The sequence below is a fragment of the Megalobrama amblycephala genome, linkage group LG8 (assembly GCF_018812025.1).
Source record: "Megalobrama amblycephala isolate DHTTF-2021 linkage group LG8, ASM1881202v1, whole genome shotgun sequence".
NCBI lineage: Eukaryota > Metazoa > Chordata > Actinopteri > Cypriniformes > Xenocyprididae > Megalobrama > Megalobrama amblycephala.
Window position 1 is genome coordinate 13,877,369 of NC_063051.1, and position 21,953 is coordinate 13,899,321.

Below are 21,953 nucleotides of genomic sequence, written 5' to 3' on the forward strand. Positions count from 1 at the left end.
TCATAGAAACATACCCTAAAAATCATCATGAAAATGTGTTTGACACTATCACAGCATAGAGAAAACAAACCTATCATAAGAGTTAAGAGCCCAACTAAAGGAAACATGAGTCACTTTTACGGTGACTTCAAAAGAAACAAACATGAGCGTTAAAGTTCTGTAGATGAATGGCAGAAATAAAGTCAATCTGGTTAGTAATATGTGAACCTGTAATGCTGTTTGTGGAGTTAATCCTCCTCTGGAGAGATTTAATGTCTTTTATCGTCAGTTGATTTCATCTAAGGCTGTGGCTGAAGTCAGTAGATCTTGTGTTTGTCTTTTTTTTCTGTTTTTTTTTTTTTCTTTTCTACAGTAATTGTGCTTGTTAACAGGCTTTTTAATGCTAAGATGATTCTATAAATAATATATAAAGATTTTGTGGCTCAAATACAGTTCAGTTCTTGTTTATTTCTTTGCTCTTAACTGACATGTGACATTGCTATGGCCTGCTCGTGGCTCAGATCTGGAAAACAGGAGCAGTACACCCTAATGCCATCATTCCACACCACATGTGGCCCAGATCATCATAACACACATAACAGATGTATGCCAGACAGGAGCTCCACAGAGTTGTGGTCATGGTCAGGCTGCTATAGCCAAACGCTAGATTCAGTGGTGCCAACAGTGCAAATTTTGGGCTGTGGACAATGTGAAACGTCTTATTCTCCAAATCCTTCTTTACAAGGCTTACCACTTGGACTGTTGCAGCCCAGAGTAAAGCACGGGAATGGATCAGTGATGGTTTGGGCAGCAATTTCATGGCATCCCCTACTGTGCTTGATTTGGAGCTTCACTGCCAAGGACTACCGAACCATTCTGGAGGACCATGTGCACCTAATGGTTCAAACATTGTACCCTGTATTAGCATGATTATGTAGCAATACACATAGCAAGATTTGTGACAGAATGGTTTGTTGAACATGAAAGTGAAGTTGAACATCTTCTATGGCCTGCGCAGTCAGCAGATTAAATATTTTTGAGCCGTTTTGGGGTATTTTGGAGGAGCAAGTGAGAAAACGTTTTCCTTCACCAGAGTCACATAGTGATCTGGCCACTGTTCTGGAAGAGGAATGGCTCAAAATCCCTCTGGGATTTTGTCTTCAGGACTTGTGTCTGTCATTCCCAAGATGAATTGATGCTGTATTGGCCGGTAAAGGAGGCCCTACACTATACTAATACATTATTGTGGTCTAAATCCCGGTGTTTTAGTTTCATTGTCCAACCCCTATATATAGTTTTCAAAAATATATAAATTTGTTCATGATATTTTGCAGTTTTTGCAAATAGGCATGTGTGGTTTAAAGAATGTGGGCAAAGACTGTCATACTGCTGTCCACTTCATCTCAGAACAACATATTGATTATAACTGCACAAAGTCTAGCAAAGGATTAATTTCTATCATGAAAATCTAACCTTTGTGAACAATTTCACAGATTGCATACAGTGCATTCTAATGATCTAATGTGATGTTTAATAAAACCTTTGTGCTTTGAAAAGTGACATCTACTGGTTATGAGGAGAACACAACACCACAAGTATATAATTATAATTATTTATTATCTTCAGTTTTTTCAGTACTAAGCAGTTACATTAACATGTACAACAGAACTTTACTTCAAAGCTTACAACATAAAAGAGAAAAATATATGTAATAATATCTATAGCCTTTGTAGTACAATATGATTGTGTAAACAACTTCAAATAAATGCTTGGTAAAACAAACATCTAACCAAACAAAAGTATAAAGGGCTGTAATAGCATTAGACTTCCTTTAGAAGCCATGATTATCAGCAATATATGAGCAGCTTGCTTGAATTTGTGCAAATTAGTGCAAATATTCTCAAAGAATTTAATAAGGCTTCAATCATATTTAAGATTTTTTTTTTTTTATAAAATACTCTTATTCTGTGTAAAATAAGAGTATTTAATTAACAAAAAATAAATAAAAATAAAAATAATCCAAACAAGCTTTCTCAAAAAAAAAAAAATAAAAATAAAAAATCACAATCTTTTATCCCTCTTCATTTTGGCCCTTTTTGAAAATGTTATCTTCTTTTAATGAAATCACACATTTATTCAACATTTTTCAAATGTTTAAAGGTGAACATATATGCTAAGTTTTTATGACAGTACAGAAACCAGCAGTGGTGTTTCTAATATGAATAACATATCAATTAGAGAATAGTAATGATAGGAAGACATTCAAACCTCACTCAAAAAAAAAAGACATAATGAGCAAACATACTGTAAGGCTATACCAACCAAAGTTTACAGTACATGATAAAGACATAGTGTAGTAATTAAATACTTTCTGACTAATTAACTCAAACATTCAATGCTTTATACAGTATGTGAGAGTGAAATCACATAGCAAGAGTGGCATATATAAGTAGCTATATATGTAGCTACAGTTCCACGTTTTCAAATCAGCTCTAGTAATAATTGAACTTCAACTCCAGGAGGTATCGGATGCGACACTGGCTTTCCTTATAGATGAGATACTCACTGTTGTAGAAGGAACTTCCTTTGTACTGCTGCTGTGTTACGGCTTTTCCCTGAGGAACCGCCACCTTTTTACCATCAAACTCAATGAAGACATCTTTCGAGGGATCTGAAGAAGAAAAAAAAATAAGAGAGACTGAAACATTGCCAAGAACTTAACATACTGTTAAGTCAATAAAAAGAAATGAGTATTGATTTTTGATTGTATTTAGAGAAACCTGGTTCTTGGGTTCCTCGTGCAACTACGCTGTCATAGCCAGCGGGAGCCTTCCTTAAGCTGCAATCATCCTGTGTGATGGTGTGTTCTTTTCCCAAAGCAACTTCATTTAGAAACATGATGCCAATGTTGTTGGATGGATGCACTGCAAACACAATAAAGAAGTTAAGAAAAATCATTTTAGCGATAAAAAAAAGTACCTATGAGTAAAGTCTATCACATTACCAATTTTTGCAAACTGGAAATGCAAGGAAATGTTGCTATGTTGTATCTAATTAAACTTTCTATTTGTTTCTATTGTTCTTTTTCATTTGAAGTCTGTACTGATGCAAAGAAGGTCCTGTTTCTCACCATAGCCCGCAGATTTTATGTTTTCAGAGCAAAATATATTCCCCTGCCCACACGTCCACCTGAATGGGGCATAATACGAAGGCCGCTCTTCAGAATGGCGGCAACCACTGCCACGTTTGTTCCATGCCAAAGCAGCTTCCGGTTCTCCAATGCATCATTTTCCCTGAAGCGCTCAGCCTACACAAGCAAATACACACACGAATGCACACACAAAGGATTTAATTAGGATAAGAAGACTCACTAATGAACAGAATTCAACACCCACTGAGGCCGAGTTCTCACTGCTGGTTTGAAATGAAGTTAGGAAGCTAATGTGAACCTAACAAGAGTTCAAAATGACAGTACATTTTACAATATTCAGAGTACATTTACTGTTAAGATTTTACTGTTTACTTTTATCGTTTACTGCTTACTATGTGGAAACTTCAAACTTAAATTATGCAATACTATTCACCTCTGTATTTCTGTCAACTTCCCAGACGTCCACTAAAGTGAGCTCTTTGCGTCCAGTGGCACTCAAGTACTTCTCAATTATCTTAAATACAAAAAAGAGAAAGCACTTCTGAGCATACTGCAGTTTTTCTTTATCTATACCACTTATCTATACATCAATTTCAAACTTAGTAAATGTCCATAATTCAACTCATAACTTATAGACTTAAATGACTATAACAAAGGTTAAATAATATAACATCATTCATTGTGTTTTTAAAATATGTTCATGCCTTCAGGGAAAATCTGGGAATTTTCATTTAAATCTGGAAATTTTGCATTTTTTTTAACTATTGTTAAAAAGTTGACATGTATATTTACAATTTTACAGTACAATATTTACATAAAATATTTTCAATTTTGCTATTCTAATATACGTGCTGTTCTAATATCTACGTCATATTCTTAAGCAAGACATTCTGACAATCTGTTAATTCTTTAATTCAACTTTTCAGTGTTATGCTGATAATAAACATTGTATCATTTATTCATTTTAAAAGTTTGTTTACCAGATTTAAATTAGATTTTGAATCCCTGATTTCCAGTGTGGACTATAAATATTAATGTGCATTGAAACCTTATATTCCTTCGATTTCTTATCCAGCAAACTTAGCTTGCATTTCAGAGACTGGTAATTTTGGTCAACTGGATGAGGCACCATATCCTTCATTTCTTCTGTGGCTTTCTCAGATTCAGCTTTAAGACTCTGGGCAACCTCGATGTCTGCAAGAACCTACAAGATACACACAAAAGAAAGTTTGGATTTTGGTCATTCTTATCGAGATTTGCCATTCAACTAACACACAAGATCAATGTTTTTTTTGTTTTGTTTTTTTTTAGCCAAGATGTATGATTTGACTTTATCAAACAAACCTATTCTGAGAAATATTCACAGTAAAAAGTGTGACAACTAGCCATATTTCATGAAACCGAAACATTTTCAGTACACAGTAACTGCTATGTATCTCACCAAAAGCATCTCCTTCTTGCTCTGAAGAACAGAATCATCAGAGATGATAGGGGGTCTGTTGCGGCCAAAGTTATGAGGAATAATGGTGAAGAATTTGTTGGTGAGTTCTTCTAACTTGTTCTGTTCCCCCTTCTTTATTGCGGCTTCAATCTCCTCCAAAGCCTCAAAGCCTTTGGCTATCTGCTGCTTGCTGAGTTTCCCCAAAGGCATCTTCTTAATATCTGACAGAGAAATATATGACACATGAAACTCCTTCACAGAAATGGATCTTATTTAATGTTACAGATGGAGCTCAGAAAAATGGTAGATATGGCTCAAATAGGAAGTAAAAAGTCCCACATTCAGTTTACAGTCACAATGCCAAACTCCCCTGTGGCCTTCAGAAATGAATGTAAAATGGGAAATGAATCCCTGAGTGATCTAGTCTATTTCACTGACTTTTTAAAATATAACATTTTCCCCAGCTACCAAATACAAGTTATAAACGAACCTCAGTAACATGGCTATCGAAACAAAAGAACTGGGACTTACGGTGCATTTAAAGTGCCCCTATTATGCTTTTCCAGATATGATCTTTCATGTATGTAATACAGCTGTTTGTGAATGTAAAAGGTCTTCAAAGTTTCAAAGATCAAAATCATCTGACCAATCAGAGCAGAGTAGGCTCTCAGAAAGGAGGGGTTTAGAGAGACCGGAGACCTTTAAAATAGCATAATAGGGAACTTAAATGATTCAAATTTATATCACAATAAACTAACCCAGGTTCATGCTGGACATGGCTTCTTTGAACATGTCGTTGTTGAAGATGAATCGGATGAGTCTTTGAGTTGCCTCATCCAATGTACAAGGCAGAACGTGTTGTTCACTTTTCACCTTCACATTTCCACCGTCTACAGTGTCCACCTGCAAGAAACACAAAACATTAGAAACTGTCAAATGTGTTAATCTTTAGACAACAACAAGGACATGGCTTGTTGCTGCAAAAACTGATGAACAGGCTAAATTACCTTCACTTCTGCATCCTGATCCCCATCTACCTCTATCAATGTGTACTTCCCAGAATGCGAGACAAAGTTTTCTCGATCGCTCCAATTATTCTTGGTCTTCTCTTTGAATTTCTTTTCGAAAATCTTAACGGCTGCATCAGCGGTAGATGGACCGGCTAAATTGTTTTGGCCTGACTCTCCCTGAAAACAGTGAAAGACAGGAAAATTAAGTCATCCTTTAGAAGCTACAAGAGCATTTACGCAAATCATACTGTGACATATTTGATGGACATAAAAATGAAGTAACTTACAACTCTGCCCCATCTTGTCCAGCAATAGTATTTCCCTCCAGACACTAAGACTTGGATTACATAGAATTTGTTGTTGTTGTTTCCAATGTTAGTTTGGTTTAGCATACAGTCATAATCTTCGTGAACCTGTTAGTTTGGATCACACAAGTTTTTTCGGTGAATCAGGGCAAGTAATAATTTGCATTTCTACAACAACTGAAAACACAATTCGCAATGAACCCAAGACATTAAAGGGAGAGTTCACCCAAAAATGAAAATTTTGTCATTAATTACTCACTCTCATGTTGTTCCAAACCCATTAGACTTTCGCTCATCTTCGGAACACAAATGAAGATATTTTTTAATAATTTCTCTTCTTCTGTTGACAGCTATGTAACTACCACTTTGAGGCTTCAAAAAGTTCATAAAGAGTGGTTTAGTCCAAATTTTTGGAAGAGACTTGATTGCTTTATATGCTGAACAGATTGAATTTAGGATTTTATTCACATATAAACATTGATCATGCTTAATGCGCGAGAACAAACCTCATTGGTTCTTATGGAATCTCAAATATGCTACGTAACATGAGATTAAACCTTACTGGTTCTCACACGTCAAGCGAACATGCTTGAGCTTCCATTTACCATGTGAATAAAAGCCTAAATTCAATCTGTTCATCATATAAAGCGATTGGGTCTCTTCAGAAAATTCGGACTAAACCACTCAATTCATATGGATTAGTTTTACGATCTCTTTATGAACTTTTTGAAACATCGAAGTGGAAGTGGAAACTGAGCTAAAATGCTTATGGGTCTTATGGGTGAACGAAAGTCTTATGGGTTTGGAATGACATGAGGGTGAGTAAATGATGACAGAATTGTCATTTTTGGGTAAACTCACCCTTTAATGTTAGTTTAAACATTGTTTAACACTTGTTTGGTCTCACCTCAGCGTTTGATAGATGACAGAAGCTATCAGGGTTCCTTGTGCCTTTCACCAGCGGTGCTGTTGCCTTCAGGGCCTCTTTGACAGAGGTGAACTTGTCCTTTGGTGGAGCTTCAGGCTCCTCTTTTACCTTCTTCCCTCCAGCTTTGGTGCTTGATGTTGCCCTTCTCTTAGGTGCCATTCTTTTTTCTCTCTGTGATATGATGTTTAAATATTGTATATATTAAAACATTCAATAAACAATTGATCAGAGGTTATGTGGAGTCAGTTAGGCAAGATCTAGTACAATATGCAATACTTAATGGGATAGTTCACTCAAAAATTAAAATTCTGTCATCATTTACTCACCCTTATGTTATTCCAAACCTGTATGAGTCTCTTTCTTTTGCTGAACACAAAGAAGATATTCTGAAGAATGTTGATAACCACATACTGTAGCTGACAGTATCAACTGACTTCCATAGTACTTTTTTCTCCTATACAGATCTCATACAGGTTTGGAACAACATGAGGTTTAGTAAATGATTACAGAATTTTCATTTTTATGTGAACTATCCCTTTAATATATTAAAAATACATTTTAAAAAAGGAAATAATATTTTAGTTTTTTAATCACAGTATTACAGTTAAGTAAACATAAGGGTGAATTTTAAATTATTTCACCTTTGGGAACTTTTTTGAACTTCTAACATGGACAACTGACAATTTATTAAGAAAATATTCCAAATGTTTCTTTATACATTTTTATTTCTAACCAACATTTTTCAAACCCCCAGTTTGGAAATAGCATGATATAAAATTTCAAAACATGATAAACTATAATTCATCACAGTCACAGTCCTGCTGAAACATGTCCAGACATGCTGGAGTTTACTGTAAGTGACGTAGATCTTCCTGGCAGCCTATCAGAGCTTCTCTTAATTAAAAACGCCTTCATAGAAATCACGGGGGTGTGTCTAGTCAACAGTGAAAACATTTACTAAACGACAAATGTGTTCACAAAGAAACATAAAATGTTATATGTGAAATTGCAAGTGTTCAGAATCGCGTGAGATATGGCCAGTCATGAAGTATAGCGTTAACGCAAAGCTCGCGGCTAAAACGAGTGTCACTTCACTTACAGCGTAGCAACATATAGTCTACAAAGCAATACGACCCGTAAAAAATATTCGAGATTTTATTATTAAGCAGATGAAATGACACTGACCTGCTATTGACGGTGCAGTGAAAGTTTGCAGATTCACTCTCACACTTCGGGACTGTCTGCAGCCTGACTTCCGTGTTTCAAAAAGTTTACGTCACATCCCTCCCTAGTTACTCAGACCTTTGTACCACAGTAACTGTAGTTTACACAAACATACTGTAAACCATCAGCTAATATGGTATTAATATATCTTTCTGTCATTTTTTCGTAATCTTTTTTTTTTTTTATTTTTTTTTTATTTTTTAAATAAATAAAATATATATATTTTTTAATTGCAAGTATGAACAAGAATATCAATCCTATCAATATAACAATGGATGATATCATAATATAAATAATGAAGGAAGACAAATGCATAAAGTAGTGGAAGGAAAGCAATCATTAAAAAACTAAAAAAAATAAATAAAAAAAACAGAGGTAATAAAGCAATGTACGTAACATTCATCAGATCATCATACAGATTCATAAATTTGACCTTTTTTTTTTGTTAATCTTTTTTAGTGTTATAATTAAATAGTTAAAGTCACAGAGAACGTGGTTTAATTTGGGCAGTGTTGAGGAAAATTTACATTTATGATCCTTTTTTCCCCCCTTTTAAATGACAGTTGTCTTAAATTAAGTCACCAAAATTGTAATGTTTTTAAAATTGACACATTTCATAATTCATAAAACACACAATTTGGTTCTGAAAATGTTCATGATGTTCACTCAATCAACCAATCCATCAGTAAACCTCAAAATTTTGTCCTCCTTATTGCTAGTGTTTTTATTTAACTGATATTTGCTTATATTTCTCTGATAAGTTTCAGGTTATGGTGCATCTTAAATGGAGACATCCTGCAATTTCAATTTGTCAAATTATTATTATTGTTGTTACAATACTTTTGTGTTACAAAAGAAACATTATAAAACTATTATAAATGATAAAAACAATGAGGCAGAAATGCAGATGTGACCGTCACAAAACATGAATGCATCAGGTTGAAGGGACAATTTCCCATTTGTTATTTTATCACCAGTGATTGAGTGTGCAACACAGTGTAGCCTACACAGTTTTTGTAACATGGGTCAGACTGTGGTAGCCTGCATGTATGTGTGGACATTGTGATTATTAAGGATGAAGGATATAAATACGATACTTTGTCCATTACAGTTGCAGTAATAGCAGCATTTGCAATATTTGTCTTTTTATTTTTCTTATTGGTTTATCTTCTAACATGGTAGCTAATGAAATAAATTTATGCAACAATGAAATTAGGGGCATAATTTATTGCATTTGTATCACCTGTATTATAAAAGGCTCATTCAGGGCATTATTTTAGACAGTGCAACAAATTAGCATTTAACATAAAAATACATATTAATGATCATTTTAGTTAAGCCTCATTCAATTTGATGTGATGAGCACCTACATCCTCTAGATGGAGACAATGTACAAGTTTTTAAGCTGTACCATGAACACTGCATAATATTTAATTCTTTAAAGCTGAAGAGTGATATTTTCTTAAATGTACATTGTAACATTGTACATATTATATAGTACAAGACAGTATAACCAACCAGGAGAGCTTGTATTCATATAAAACACATTTTATTTACATAAATTACAAGAAAGCACAAACCAGAATCACCATAAATCTACATTAAAAACATCTTGTATATAATACTTTAAACAGATTTACTATATTTTAACTCCATATCTCAAACAATACTTTATTATGGTTTCCATAAAAAGAACAGGTATACAGAGTTTAAACTGGCATCCCACTGATATTATCTAACTAGTCAGAGAGAGAAAGAGAGAGAGAAACAAAATGGGATATTGTACTCACAGCACGTTGAGAACAACATTACAGGCATTCTTTATTCCGAATAGCCTCCTCAACATTAGCAAACACTTGATTTCATGACTAGTGAAGATAAGATTTATCTGTATACCGCATTTGGCAAACAAACAGGAATCCTGTTTCTCAGAGTGAAGATGTCGTTGAGTCCACTACCTCTCTGCCATTACATACTGTAGGCACGATGTTGGAGGCCGAGGCTGTAAAGACATTGTTAATAATATAAAGATATTGTAAGTTGCAAATCACAGTGTATCGCCATTGCCATTCAATAGATGTTTTTAAAGGGTTAGTTCACCCAAAAATGAAATTTCTGTCATTAATTATCACTTTCAAGCCCCAGAAAGGTAGTAAAGACATCATAAAAGTAATCCATGTGACTCCAGTGGTTTAACCTCGATTTTATGAAGCAATGTGAGTGTTTTGTTTGACCACTTTATTTACACTTTATTATTTAGTGCTTATTTATAAACTTCATAAAACTGAAGTTAAACCACTGGAGTCACATGGATTACTTTAATGATGTCTTTCTGGGCATTGAAAGCGGTAGTTGCACAGGCTGTCAATGGAGGGACAGAAAGCTTTCAGATTTCATTAAAAGGATCTTCATTTGTGTTCTGAAGATCAAAGAAAGTCTTACATGTTTGGAACAACACGAGGGTGACAAAATTGTAATTTTTGGGTGAATCTCATTAAAACATTTTATATTATATATTATTAAAACATGTTGCATAAACAGAATAAAATAATATTTAGAATTTTTATTTTATTTTTTATTTTTGGTTTTGCATTTTGACACTATTTTCATCATAATTAACCACTTTTTACTCCCAATTTTATATATTTCTTATTCATAAGCATAATTTTTCTGTGTTGATTCTCCTTATATTTTTACTACTGTAAAACAGCAAAATTCACTGTATATTTTTTAATACAGCACTGATTAAAGGCAGGACCATAAATACTACCATGATGTATCTTTCCATTTAAAATATATATTTATTATTTTTTACAGTATATTACTGAGAATGAGTATTTTTTCAATACGGTAGTGAGAATAATTGTCTGTGTCCTTATGCAAAACATTTGCATCATAATACTAAATATAACTTATTTGTCACTTGATTTTGAGGTGAAATATGTTATTGTGAGATTCACATATGCACTCTATCCTATAAGCTCAGGGATATTTCAGTGCTAGAGTAATATCAATGTAATGCAATAAAGCCAAATATCTGCACTCACAGGGCCAATGATACTTTATGTTTCTGATCCAATATTACTTCGCCATCATACAGTACTGTATATTTCAATCAATATTTTTCACTTCTAAATGGCAGTTCAGACAATGCCAATCCATATTTTGAATATGGGAGACACAAGTTAATCAATATGCTTGAATTAAACAGCTGTTGTTGATTGATTATATTGACGATGATGCTGATATATTGAAGACAGAGATCATAAATGATACCTTGAGAGAAGCTGGAGCCAGGGCCAGTGGTCACACTGAATCGGGTGGTGGCCACTCTGAGCGTGGTGACGTTCTTCTGGGGCTGGAAGAGGATGATATGGATCTTGGGAGCGAAGAGGCAGCCCAGCACCACTGAACCACTCAGACTCACAGAGATGCACATGGTAGTGGTCTGTACCTGAGAGAGTAGACACAAAAAAGCGATTAAATTTACACTGTGATACCACCCGACTGGCTTATTCATATTCAACAGGGATGTTAACATGGGATTTAATTTATTTTTCCATTGAACTCAATTCCAAAGTGTTGCCAAAGCCTATGCGGCTAAAGATGTATCTTAAGAGGATGAATCCATGTGCAAAGCAGGTGCGTGTGCCGTGTATAAGCAATCTCATGCATACTAATACTGGTATTAGAGACATGCATCGCCAAATAACATTTTGATGAGAGAGGGGGTGAATCAACAGGAACTGTTTCTAAGATTTTCACTGTTTTGGCTGAGATGTTTGCTTTGTATCATTGTACATTTAATTTGGCAGATACTTTTATCCAAATCGAAGTGCATTCAAGCTATACATTTTTATCAGTGTGTGCGCTCCCTGGGTTTCAAATCCACGGCCTTAGCATTGCTATGCTCTTTCAGTTTGGGCAACAGGAGAATTTTCATTTCCTTTTTTATTCTAACCCTAAACAGCTAACTGCAGCTTGTTTCGATCTGAACTGGATCACAAAACTTTAAAAGCTAACAGCCCTCTCAGGGTCACGCACTGGAGAAACGTTAATATGACCTTGTTAAATAATATAGTTTTTTGTTTATTTCTCAATGCCAAATGAACAAAGTAACTCATTCTTTCTTCAGTACAACAGAATTATAAGTGTTTCTGTGAGAGAGGCAATGCATCAGAATAAACCAAAATGCTTTAAATAATGCATCATTCAGAGGAGAGCTGTGCTTGGAAAGGTCTTATATTCTTTCCCAGCAAGCCTTTCTCTTGTCTCCACAAACATGCACTTTTCATATAGAATATCACACTGAATGAGACATTATGTTGTAGTCTGTGTTTCCTCCATAATTGATCATCATTATTCTTTAACAATATCTCAAGAGTGAAAAACTGGAATGACTCAGCTAAGTAAACAAACCTGCAGATGAGAACCCAATGGTAAATGGAAATTTATTTTGACCAATCACTGTATTCCGTAGTTTCCGTATATACATTACCGTTCAAAAGTTTGGGGTTAGTTTTTGTAATGTTTTCTCAAGTGTCTGCTGTTCACCAAGGCTTACAGTAAATACAGTAAAAACAGTAATATTGTGAAATATTATTACAATGTACAATAACTGTTCTCTATGTGAATATATTTTTAAAATGTAATTTATTCCTTTGATGACAAAGATGAATTTTCAGCATTGTTACTCCATCTTCAGTATCACATGATCCTTTAGAAATCATTGTAATATGCTGATTTGCTGCTGAAGAAACATTGGGTAATGTAATCAGATTACTTTTTTCAAGTAACTAGTAAAGTAATGCATTACTTTTAAATTTACAACAAAATATCAGTTACTTTTTCAAATGTTTTCCTATTTATTGACTGACACCTCTCATCTCCTGTATAAGCTGTGTAAACATAATGGTTATTCTTCAGATGTGATCACATGGGGGTTTCACAGAAGAGAAAAAGTAACGCAAAAGTAACACATTACTTATGCAATTATTTACTTTTTTAGGGAGTAACGCAGAATTGTAATGCATTACTTTTAAAATTAACTTTCCCCAATACTGATTATCAGTGTTGATGCTTTATATTTTTCTGTGATACATTTTAAATTCAGGAATCTTTGATAAATAGAAAGTTGAAAAGAACAGCATTTCTCGTTATAAATATATTATCTTTTTATCAATTTAATGCGCCCTTGCTGAATAAAATTATTTTAAAAAAAATTACAAAAATTGAAAGTTGTCACTGTCAACCAATTTACTCTGTAGTTCATTTTCAGGATTTTGAATTCAACATTTCCTAGTATTGTCTCAAATTTTTGGAGGCCACTATTTTATTTTAGTTCCGCATTTGTGATTTAAGTCTGATTCTGAAGATCAAATAATATCATATAAATTTTACAAGCAGCATGTGCTAAAATGAAATCTGCGGGATGAATGAGGCTGCAGCATTTCTTGTGAGTGTGTGTGGGAGTGTGGCGAGGTCGCGGTCTCTAAGGCACACCTTGCTTTCTGAGCACAGGCCCCAGCTGGGAATCATCATCCCATGTTCTAACACATCACCTCACACACGCACATATATATAAAACGCAGAAGCCCTGAACAGAGAATGACATCCTGTCCAATCAGAACTCAAGGAGATTCCCTTCTCTCTCCTGAGACCTTTTTGACTCCTTTTTTTCTGAATTCTTTCGTCTAGTCTTGAATGGATGATGTAGAACCGACCCTTACAGAAGCCCCCTAAAGCTATAACATCTCTGGATCACGTCCTCTTTTTTTTTGCTCACTGAAGCATTCAAATACCATGTAAAGTGGCCGTTTTACCAGCAGTGTTGGCTGTATGCACCAGTACTGGGCAGTTAGACTATTTTGGATGCACATATACAGTATAAAAATTATATATGGCAAGTAAGTTTGTGTTGCACTGTAACTCTTTGATTCCCAACAGTTGAATTTTGACCAGTCAGGGTGTAATGTTAATTCCAAACCACTATGGGTGAAAAAAATAAGTAAATAACTAAATTTTAAAAAACAAATAAATGAAATAAATAATAATAATAATAATAAATCAGCATTAAAAATATTGGAAATATTATATTCTCATTCAAATGCTTTGATTCACAACAGTGGAGTTTTAACCAATCAGGGTGTGATGTTACTTCCAAACCACCATGGGTGATAAATAATAATAATAATAATAATAAATCAGCATTAAAATGTTTGGAAATGATTATATTCTTGTTTTTGAAAATAATTCTTTCAAATTAATATTGCATGCATCAAAATGTTAAAACTAAAAAAAGTGTGCTTCATGTTGTGAAATATAAGAGTGTTTATTTAATGGTGTCTGTCCCGAGGTACTTGACTGAAGGATACTCAGACCAAGTGAATAGCATGTTTTCATAGGCTAGTCATTTACCGGGAAGAAATATCCCCAGTTTCTTTGTTCTACACTGAACAGCTTTTGTGCCACATGAAATGTGAGCTTCTCCTTTCATCAGTGCAAAAGACAGGTGATCAAAGAGATTTTTCTATCTGCCATCTGAATTGGCAGGTAAGGTAACAAAAAAAATCAATCAGGCAAACTCCCAGACTCACGCTCTCAGGAAAATTGTATATATGCTAAAAATAAAGGATAAAGTCAGTGTCAGAAAGTGATTAAGGGTTATAAGAGAAGCTCATTATCTAAATGATGAAAAATATTCCATGCTGTCATTGTGTGTGCAGTGTGATTTGAAACAGCCCGTCTGATATCTATTCCCAGAGGAGAGCTGGTAATATCCCCCGGGCACAAAATTTACTTCTCAAAGAAATCACATTGTTATACAGAACACTCAAGCAAAGCATTCATTAACAATACTGCCGGAGAACATAGCATATTGCCAAATCTCAAATCTATGTTGAGCATAAATGACATTTAAAGATATGTTCCGAGAAACTGTTAAATGATATTGTGGTCCTCACATGCAGATTAAATCTAAATGGTTTTGCATAATTTGAAGTTAACTAAAAAAAAAAAAAATCTAAATTATTCATTCATTCATTCATTCATTCATTCATTCATTCATTCATTCATTCATTCATTCATTCATTCATTCATTCATTTGTTTTTGCTCCTGGTCTTATTGTGCACAGTTCATCTGAGGCTTTACTTAAATATATACATACACATTCAAAAGATCGTTAAGAAGTTCGGATTGCTGTTGAAAATGCTGTTGTTCTGCTTAATATTTTTGTGGAAACCATGATATAATTTTGACGAATACAATCTAAAATGTAATTCAGGGGACCTGTTACCACAAGTGAAATAAATTAATGTTTGCAAGTTCCAATTTGTTGGTTTAATTTAAGGTTTTAAGTTGCAAACATTATTTTGTTGAGTTCTGTTGACATAATAATGTTGATCATTACAGTAACTTAATATTGTGTGTAGTTGTACTTGTAGTGATTTAATAAAATTGTTTTGATAACTTTTGGGTAGTGGATTTCTAGTTTCCAGCATGCTTTGCAAAGGACTGGATAAGGAGAATAAATGTTGAAATGAAGTGTTATTTTTTATTTTTTTAGATGTTTACTGCTGTTATATTTGACATTTAAAAGAGTTTCTGTAATGTTGAAGTTTTTTACCATTATCCTGAAGAGCAGACCACATGAAGATGAACACTATATTGATTCAATAATCAATGACTGTGCTAATGGCAGAGACAAGTAATACGTGTATCTTACTTGTTCATTAAATTGGCATGCTAAATAGCATTTACATTTACATTAAGCATGTGATATATGAGCTGTGGATTTTAAGTTTTAAATTTTAAGGATTAAGCTCCTCTAACTCAATGTAGTTTGTTGGTTGAATTTAATTTAATTGAAAGTCGTCGTAACTCAGAAAGATTGATGCAAACTTTTGCTTTAATTTTTTGAACCAACACATTATTTGTTTAGAATGTAGCAAGTTCAACAGAAAAGTGTTTATTTTAAAATAGATTTTTTTTGTAACCTTATAAATGACTTGACATTTATGTATAAATGTATATATATATATAGACTCTACCTCTGAAATGACTTTCTGTTTTGGCCTGATGCCACAAATCCCTCTCTGTATTCAACACTTCTCCTCCAAACCACCTGGCTCCATTCTGTTCTATACTTTTCACAATCCAGTGAATGAATGAAATTCATTCAACTTTTACACATTTTTATCCTGCTGAATATCCTGTTGCTCTCAGAAATACGGCACATTATGGAAGTAAAATGGGTTGCAAAAGACATTTCAATTTTACTCTAAACGTAAATCTTATTTAGAGGCTATTATTTCCATAGAAAGAAGCTGACAAGCTATTAAATGTCGTTAGTGAAGCATTGATATGTATTGCCACGAGTAACCATGCATTGTGCTGTTCATATTTACTTACCCTATAGTCACTGGCAGTAACATAGAAGATCGGCTGGAAAGCCAGCCAGATTATGCACGTGGTGTACATGGTGAAGCCGATGAACTTGGCTTCATTGAAGTTCTCTGGGCACTTTCGAGTCTTAAAGGCGTAAAATGTACAGAGGATGATGAGGACACAGTTGTAGGTCAAAGACATCAGCATGCTAGAGTCCTTGCTGTTGCACTTCAATGTCACCACGTCTCTTCTTTCAGGACTGACCTCCTTTCTCACCCCTGGAGCCTCAACCAGAAGCCAGACCACAACAACCAGGAGCTGACAGGAAATAAGAGCAGCACAGATGGCCACCTGTGAAGCTGGACTGATGAACCTCGGCCTTTGAGCTCCATCTTTAACGCCGTTGAAAATCCGAGCGATGCGATTGGTCTTGGTCAGCAACGCAGAGTAGCAAACGGCAAAGGAAGTGCCCAGGCCGAGCCGCCGTAACGTGCATACTACGGCAGAGGGTTTGCTGATATAGATGAAGGTCATGCAATAGCAAAGGAGGACACCGAGCAGAAGAATATAGGAAAGTTCACGTCCGCTTGCTTTCACCACTGGTGTCTCATTGTTCTTCAAGAAGAGGCCAATGACAAAGAGTGTGCAGAGCATGCCAAGGCAAGAGATGGTGACCGGCCCAATAGCCCAAGCGTCCTCCCAGTGAATGTACTCCTCGGGTAAGTTGTAGCAGCCTGTGAGATTGTCCAGAGGCCACTGTCCAAAGCTACAATCCGCACAGGTGAATTCGTCAAGGAGGTACTGGTAGGGCTGGCAGGGAATGCAAATCCAACAGCAAACGTCACCAGGCTGCATGCTCTTTATTTCGTTTTTTCTACATGGGTCGCTACACTGGGACGTGGGCACCACTTGGCTTTCCCAAGGAATCAAGCTTGTGTTCAGAGTTAAATCCCGAGCCCAATACCCCACTTTCCTATAGACGTACTCATCATTCTCTCTGTGATAATGGAAGATGTTGTAGCGGCCCAGACTGTCTCCATTAGCATCAAAGTGAACATTGTTTTCTGTATCAGCTGGGCGAAATGGAGCTGTGGACACAAAGGGCAAATGATAAACATAATTTATTTACATACTTGGCAACAGATAAATAGATATTTTACAGCAGCAAAGCGCATTTCTTTGTAAGAAGAAAAATGTCCAACCCAGAAAGACGTTCTTATGTAAGTCCACCCTACTGTCTTCAGCGTCCTGCCCTGACTATTTCTCATTAGGTTTGTAGATGCATTGGACTCAGGTGCGAACGGCATATTTACATAATGGAAGTCAGGAGGTTGATATATTGCCTGGTTTCTATGATGTTATTTGTCATTCTTAGAAGAACATCATAAAAAACAATCAGATGGCAAAAGATTTAGAAATATATAAAGAATAGCTATAGGAACCTGACAGACTGCCAGTTCCCTAATACAAGCAATTGACCACTCGGCACAGACATTTAATATACATCCCTGCTCGTACTTGTTTAAATCATTTAGAAGTTAGCATGGGGCTAATGAGGCTAATGCATGTAATAAAACACTTAGACTGTACACAGGTCATATGTTGGATTCATGCATTAGTGTAATCTATTTTACAGCAGCAGTTTTCCCCTGGGGAAACTTCCTAGATCCATTTATCTTTCAAATTGATTGCTTCCACTAAACAAAGAAGAGACATACATTTATTAAGATATACTGATTAAAAAAGTGTTTGTTTTGAGAGCAAATTTTAACTTTAATCTTTATGTGCCCTATTGTGAACAATAGAGCTGGAACCCCTGGATTCAAGACTTTTGAAAACTGCAAATATAACAAAATCAACTTAAGATGATGTTGGAATAGTGGGAAATATCTATCTATCTATCTATCTATTACAGGTATTGCCTTATGAGAAGAGAACTGTTAATTTAGATTTAAGATGACTTTGAATATATAGGATTTATAGGACAACTCATAGACCACCTTTATTATAGTTTTACGGTGCTTTTTAGTCCTTTCTTCTTTTGAAAATGAACAGTGTGAACATTTTCCTGCATGAGCCAACTTTTGTTTTCATAGAAGAAAAAAAAAAAATCGGTAACACTTTATTTTAATGTGTCCTTGTTACACACGTTACATGTATTTACTATAGTAATAACCATAAATTATGCATAATTACATGCAACTAACCCTAAACCAAAACCTAATCTTACCCTAACCCTGAATTAAGTACATGTACTTAATTTATATTACTCAGTACTTATATGTATAATTACACACTAATAGGGACACATTAAAATAAAGTGTAACCAAAAAATCCTATTGAATTCGAATGACAAGGTGAGTACATTATTACAGAATTTCATTTTTGAGTCAACTACTCCTAATTATAAAGTGAACATAAACAAAGAAACAAAAACACTTACAGTCAAAATTTGCCTTCAGGATGTAGTCCTTGTACAGCTTTTTTCCATTCACTGGTTTCATGGCACTGCAGAGTTTGGTGGTATTTGAGCACAGTGCTTGTCTCATGTTGTGAAGGGCATGGGCCATAGCGTAGACAGCATTGACCACAAACATGATCTTGGACTCCTGCTCGAATTTGCCATCCCGGAGAGAATGTTTCCCACAATTAATGTCGTGCAGGGTGCACTGAAAGCGATTTTCCCAGAACTCCCTGAACCAGGGGTTACGTGTGTTGTTGTAAGGATTGAGGTTTGTGAAGTACGCTGCGAATTCAGGGATCGGGTAGGACGCGAGCTCAATGGTAAAAGCTCCATCCGCTACAGTCTCGCTCCCTCTCACCACACTCTCTTGCGCCCCCCAGCCATCGCTGGCCACCCAGATGAAGGAAACGTTCATGCGCTTTGCTGCAACCAAGAGCTCTCTTGCATCTTCACTTCTGGTGAAGAGGATTACTACTTTAGCATTGGACTTCTGCAACAGAGATCTGATTACTCCATCATAACTGTAGCGGTCCATGGAACGACTGACCTTGGCGGACGTAGCGATGCAGATTTGCAAGGCGCGGGCCTCTTGCTGAAAGGCATCGATACCCGTCTCGCCGTAATCGCCCTCTGAGGCAACAGTGGAGACGTAAGTCCAGTTGAAATAGCGGAGGATCTCAGCGATAGCTTTGGCTTGGTAGGAATCAGGGGGTACAGTCCGGGCAAAGTAATCGTAACGGGATTTGTCACTCAGTTTCGCACTGGTGGAGGCATAACTGATCTGAGGAATCTGGAAAAGACGCAGGAGATTGGCCACCTGCAAAAGGACAAATGAAAAACTGTGATGAAAAACTGCTGAAGTGTGTAAACGGTCACACTATTTCACTGTGATTCACGAGTGCTGGCTGTCAGTATAATTCTCATAAACGGCGTGATCAAAATTATGTTTACTTAGACCCTACAACCCTGTGGGGTTTTCATTTTCAGCCCAGTGCCCAAAGTTACAAAAGATTTATATTTCAAATAAATGCTGTTCTTTTGAACTGTCTATTCATCAAAGAATCCTGAAAAAGTGTATCATGGTTTCAACAGAAATGCTTCTTCAGCATATTAGAATGATTTCTGAAGGACCATGTGATTCTGAAGACTGGAGTAATGAATCTTTTCCATAACAAGCATAAAATACATTTTAAAATATATTTGAATATAAAACAGTTATATTAAATTGTAATAATATTTCACAATACGTTTTTTTTGTTTTGTTTTTTTTTTTGATCAAAAAATGCATATGAGGCTGCTTTCAAAAACATTTTAAAAATTGTACTTACCACAAACTTTGAACAGTATTGTATACACACATTCATAATATAATACTTTATTGTTCTTACGATTAATGTGATTGCAGGACAGACTCTTATTCAAATTAATGTTATTCAGAGTTTAAAAAACCTCAACACTAAAATAAAATAAGCACATGCAAAACCCAAACCGTGTGAAGCCATTTTTAACACCAGTTTAACCAGTCAAAAGAAAAAAACAAGAAGCTGTAGTTAGTCTGCCACTTAGGTCTAAGCATGAGAATTCCTCTGATAACACAAATTATGGCTGTTATCACCAGATGCTTAGCATACTGCAGTGACTGTTAGTCTCACCCTTCTCACTTTTTTCATCTCTGAGAACCCTAATGGCAACACTTCACATTTCCATTTTCATAATGAAATAATATCAGTCCAAAGGAAATGACCCCAGGAAACTTGCCTTCTCTATATCTGACATGTGTGCAGCATCGTCATCCCAGAGGTATGTAATTGTAATTAGTTCCTGTACTTAAGTATCTTTTTGGCTACTTTGTAGTTGTACTGAGTATCAAAGATATTGGCAACTTTTACTCTCTACTTGACTACATTTTTGAGCAAGTAAATGTACGTTTTAATCCACTACATTTGTGATGAGTAATGCAATTACACATTACATTTTTCATGGCACCTAACTTTTTCTGCAGCAGTTTGTTTCTGATATAAAGAAGCAATATTGCCATCGAAGTGCATTGAAGGTACTATATCTTGTGCGTTTTGCCTTCACTCCCCCAAAACTTGTCAAAAAGGCTACTTTACGTGAATGTGAATGCATTAGCAGGTAGTTGCTGATCGCAGGTGTTTGATTTATTAGATGAGGAAATGATTGCAGCTGGTGATGAGGCTCAACCAGCACATACAGTAGACTTTGACTATTTAATTTTACTTAACATTGTTTTATTTATCCGCTATATTGACAGGACTGTTTTGAAGGATATTGGTTTATTTATGGCCTTTCTGTGCACTTGAGCTCAACTGAGACTTGAGAGTTTGTAGACGTTTAAAAGGTTGTTGTGTCACCTTGATTTATTGCAACACTGAGGTGTTCAGTTTTACTTTGATTTTAGAAAATAAACTTAATTTCTCATCTTTCAAATCAATTATTTCTTATTTTCACCGGCATGTCTCTCAGGTGTTGAGGACTAGTGCATCTCTGAGCCTACATTCAGCATGAGTAAAATACTTAAGTACTGTTAAAACCAGATACTTTAAGACTTTTACTCAAGTCGTATTGGAATTGGTTACTTGTAACTTGTAGTGGAGTCATTTTCGATGTAAGGTATCAGTACTTTTACTCAAGTATGGTTTTCAGTCTCTCTATTCTTGCATTTATTAAACTTAAAATCAAAAAATCTTTAACCATTCCACTGTCATAACAGAGATTTATTTGTGAAATATGCATGTACAAAAACTGTAGCTCTAGGAAAGAGCTCATTCAGTGGCTATAGGTGTTGACGGATGCTGAAGCACCAGATCTATATGGTTTTGCATACCAATTCACTTCACTCAGAGACACTTTTTTGCCAGCTGTATGTGAGTGTTTTTCAGTTGTGATCATGTGATATGCAATAGAGCCTGACTGGACTTTGCCTCAGGCAGTTCCTCAGAAGCCTAAGGGAAAGTCAGCATGAAGACGGCAGCAGCGAATAAGAAAGCACTTCAGGATTTCTCTGTACTGTATGTCAACATTGCATAACATGCAATTGTCAT

At 35.3% G+C, this 21,953-nt stretch overlaps 2 protein-coding genes across 2 annotated transcripts in view; both read right to left on the bottom strand.

Moving 5' to 3' along the window:
• Window positions 1-1,577: 1,577 nt before the first annotated feature.
• Window positions 1,578-8,132, bottom strand: parp3 (poly (ADP-ribose) polymerase family, member 3). Its single transcript, XM_048199540.1, is given in 12 exon segments — window positions 1,578-2,650; window positions 2,760-2,903; window positions 3,110-3,139; window positions 3,142-3,286; window positions 3,564-3,644; window positions 4,179-4,334; window positions 4,572-4,792; window positions 5,330-5,474; window positions 5,579-5,758; window positions 5,869-5,994; window positions 6,794-6,985; window positions 8,000-8,132. Coding segments are annotated over 11 exon segments (1,587 nt in total). The 5' UTR covers window positions 6,974-6,985; window positions 8,000-8,132; the 3' UTR covers window positions 1,578-2,471.
• grm2a (glutamate receptor, metabotropic 2a) overlaps window positions 8,000-21,953 on the bottom strand; it is a 34,315-nt gene continuing 20,361 nt past the window's right edge. The window contains exons 2-5 of the mRNA XM_048200939.1: window positions 18,868-19,765; window positions 16,449-17,512; window positions 11,315-11,492; window positions 8,000-10,040 (exon numbers count right to left, since the gene is read on the bottom strand). Of these exons, the coding sequence (XP_048056896.1) occupies window positions 9,967-10,040; window positions 11,315-11,492; window positions 16,449-17,512; window positions 18,868-19,765 (2,214 nt within the window). The 3' untranslated portion in view covers window positions 8,000-9,966. The remainder of the gene's footprint in view (window positions 10,041-11,314; window positions 11,493-16,448; window positions 17,513-18,867; window positions 19,766-21,953) is intronic.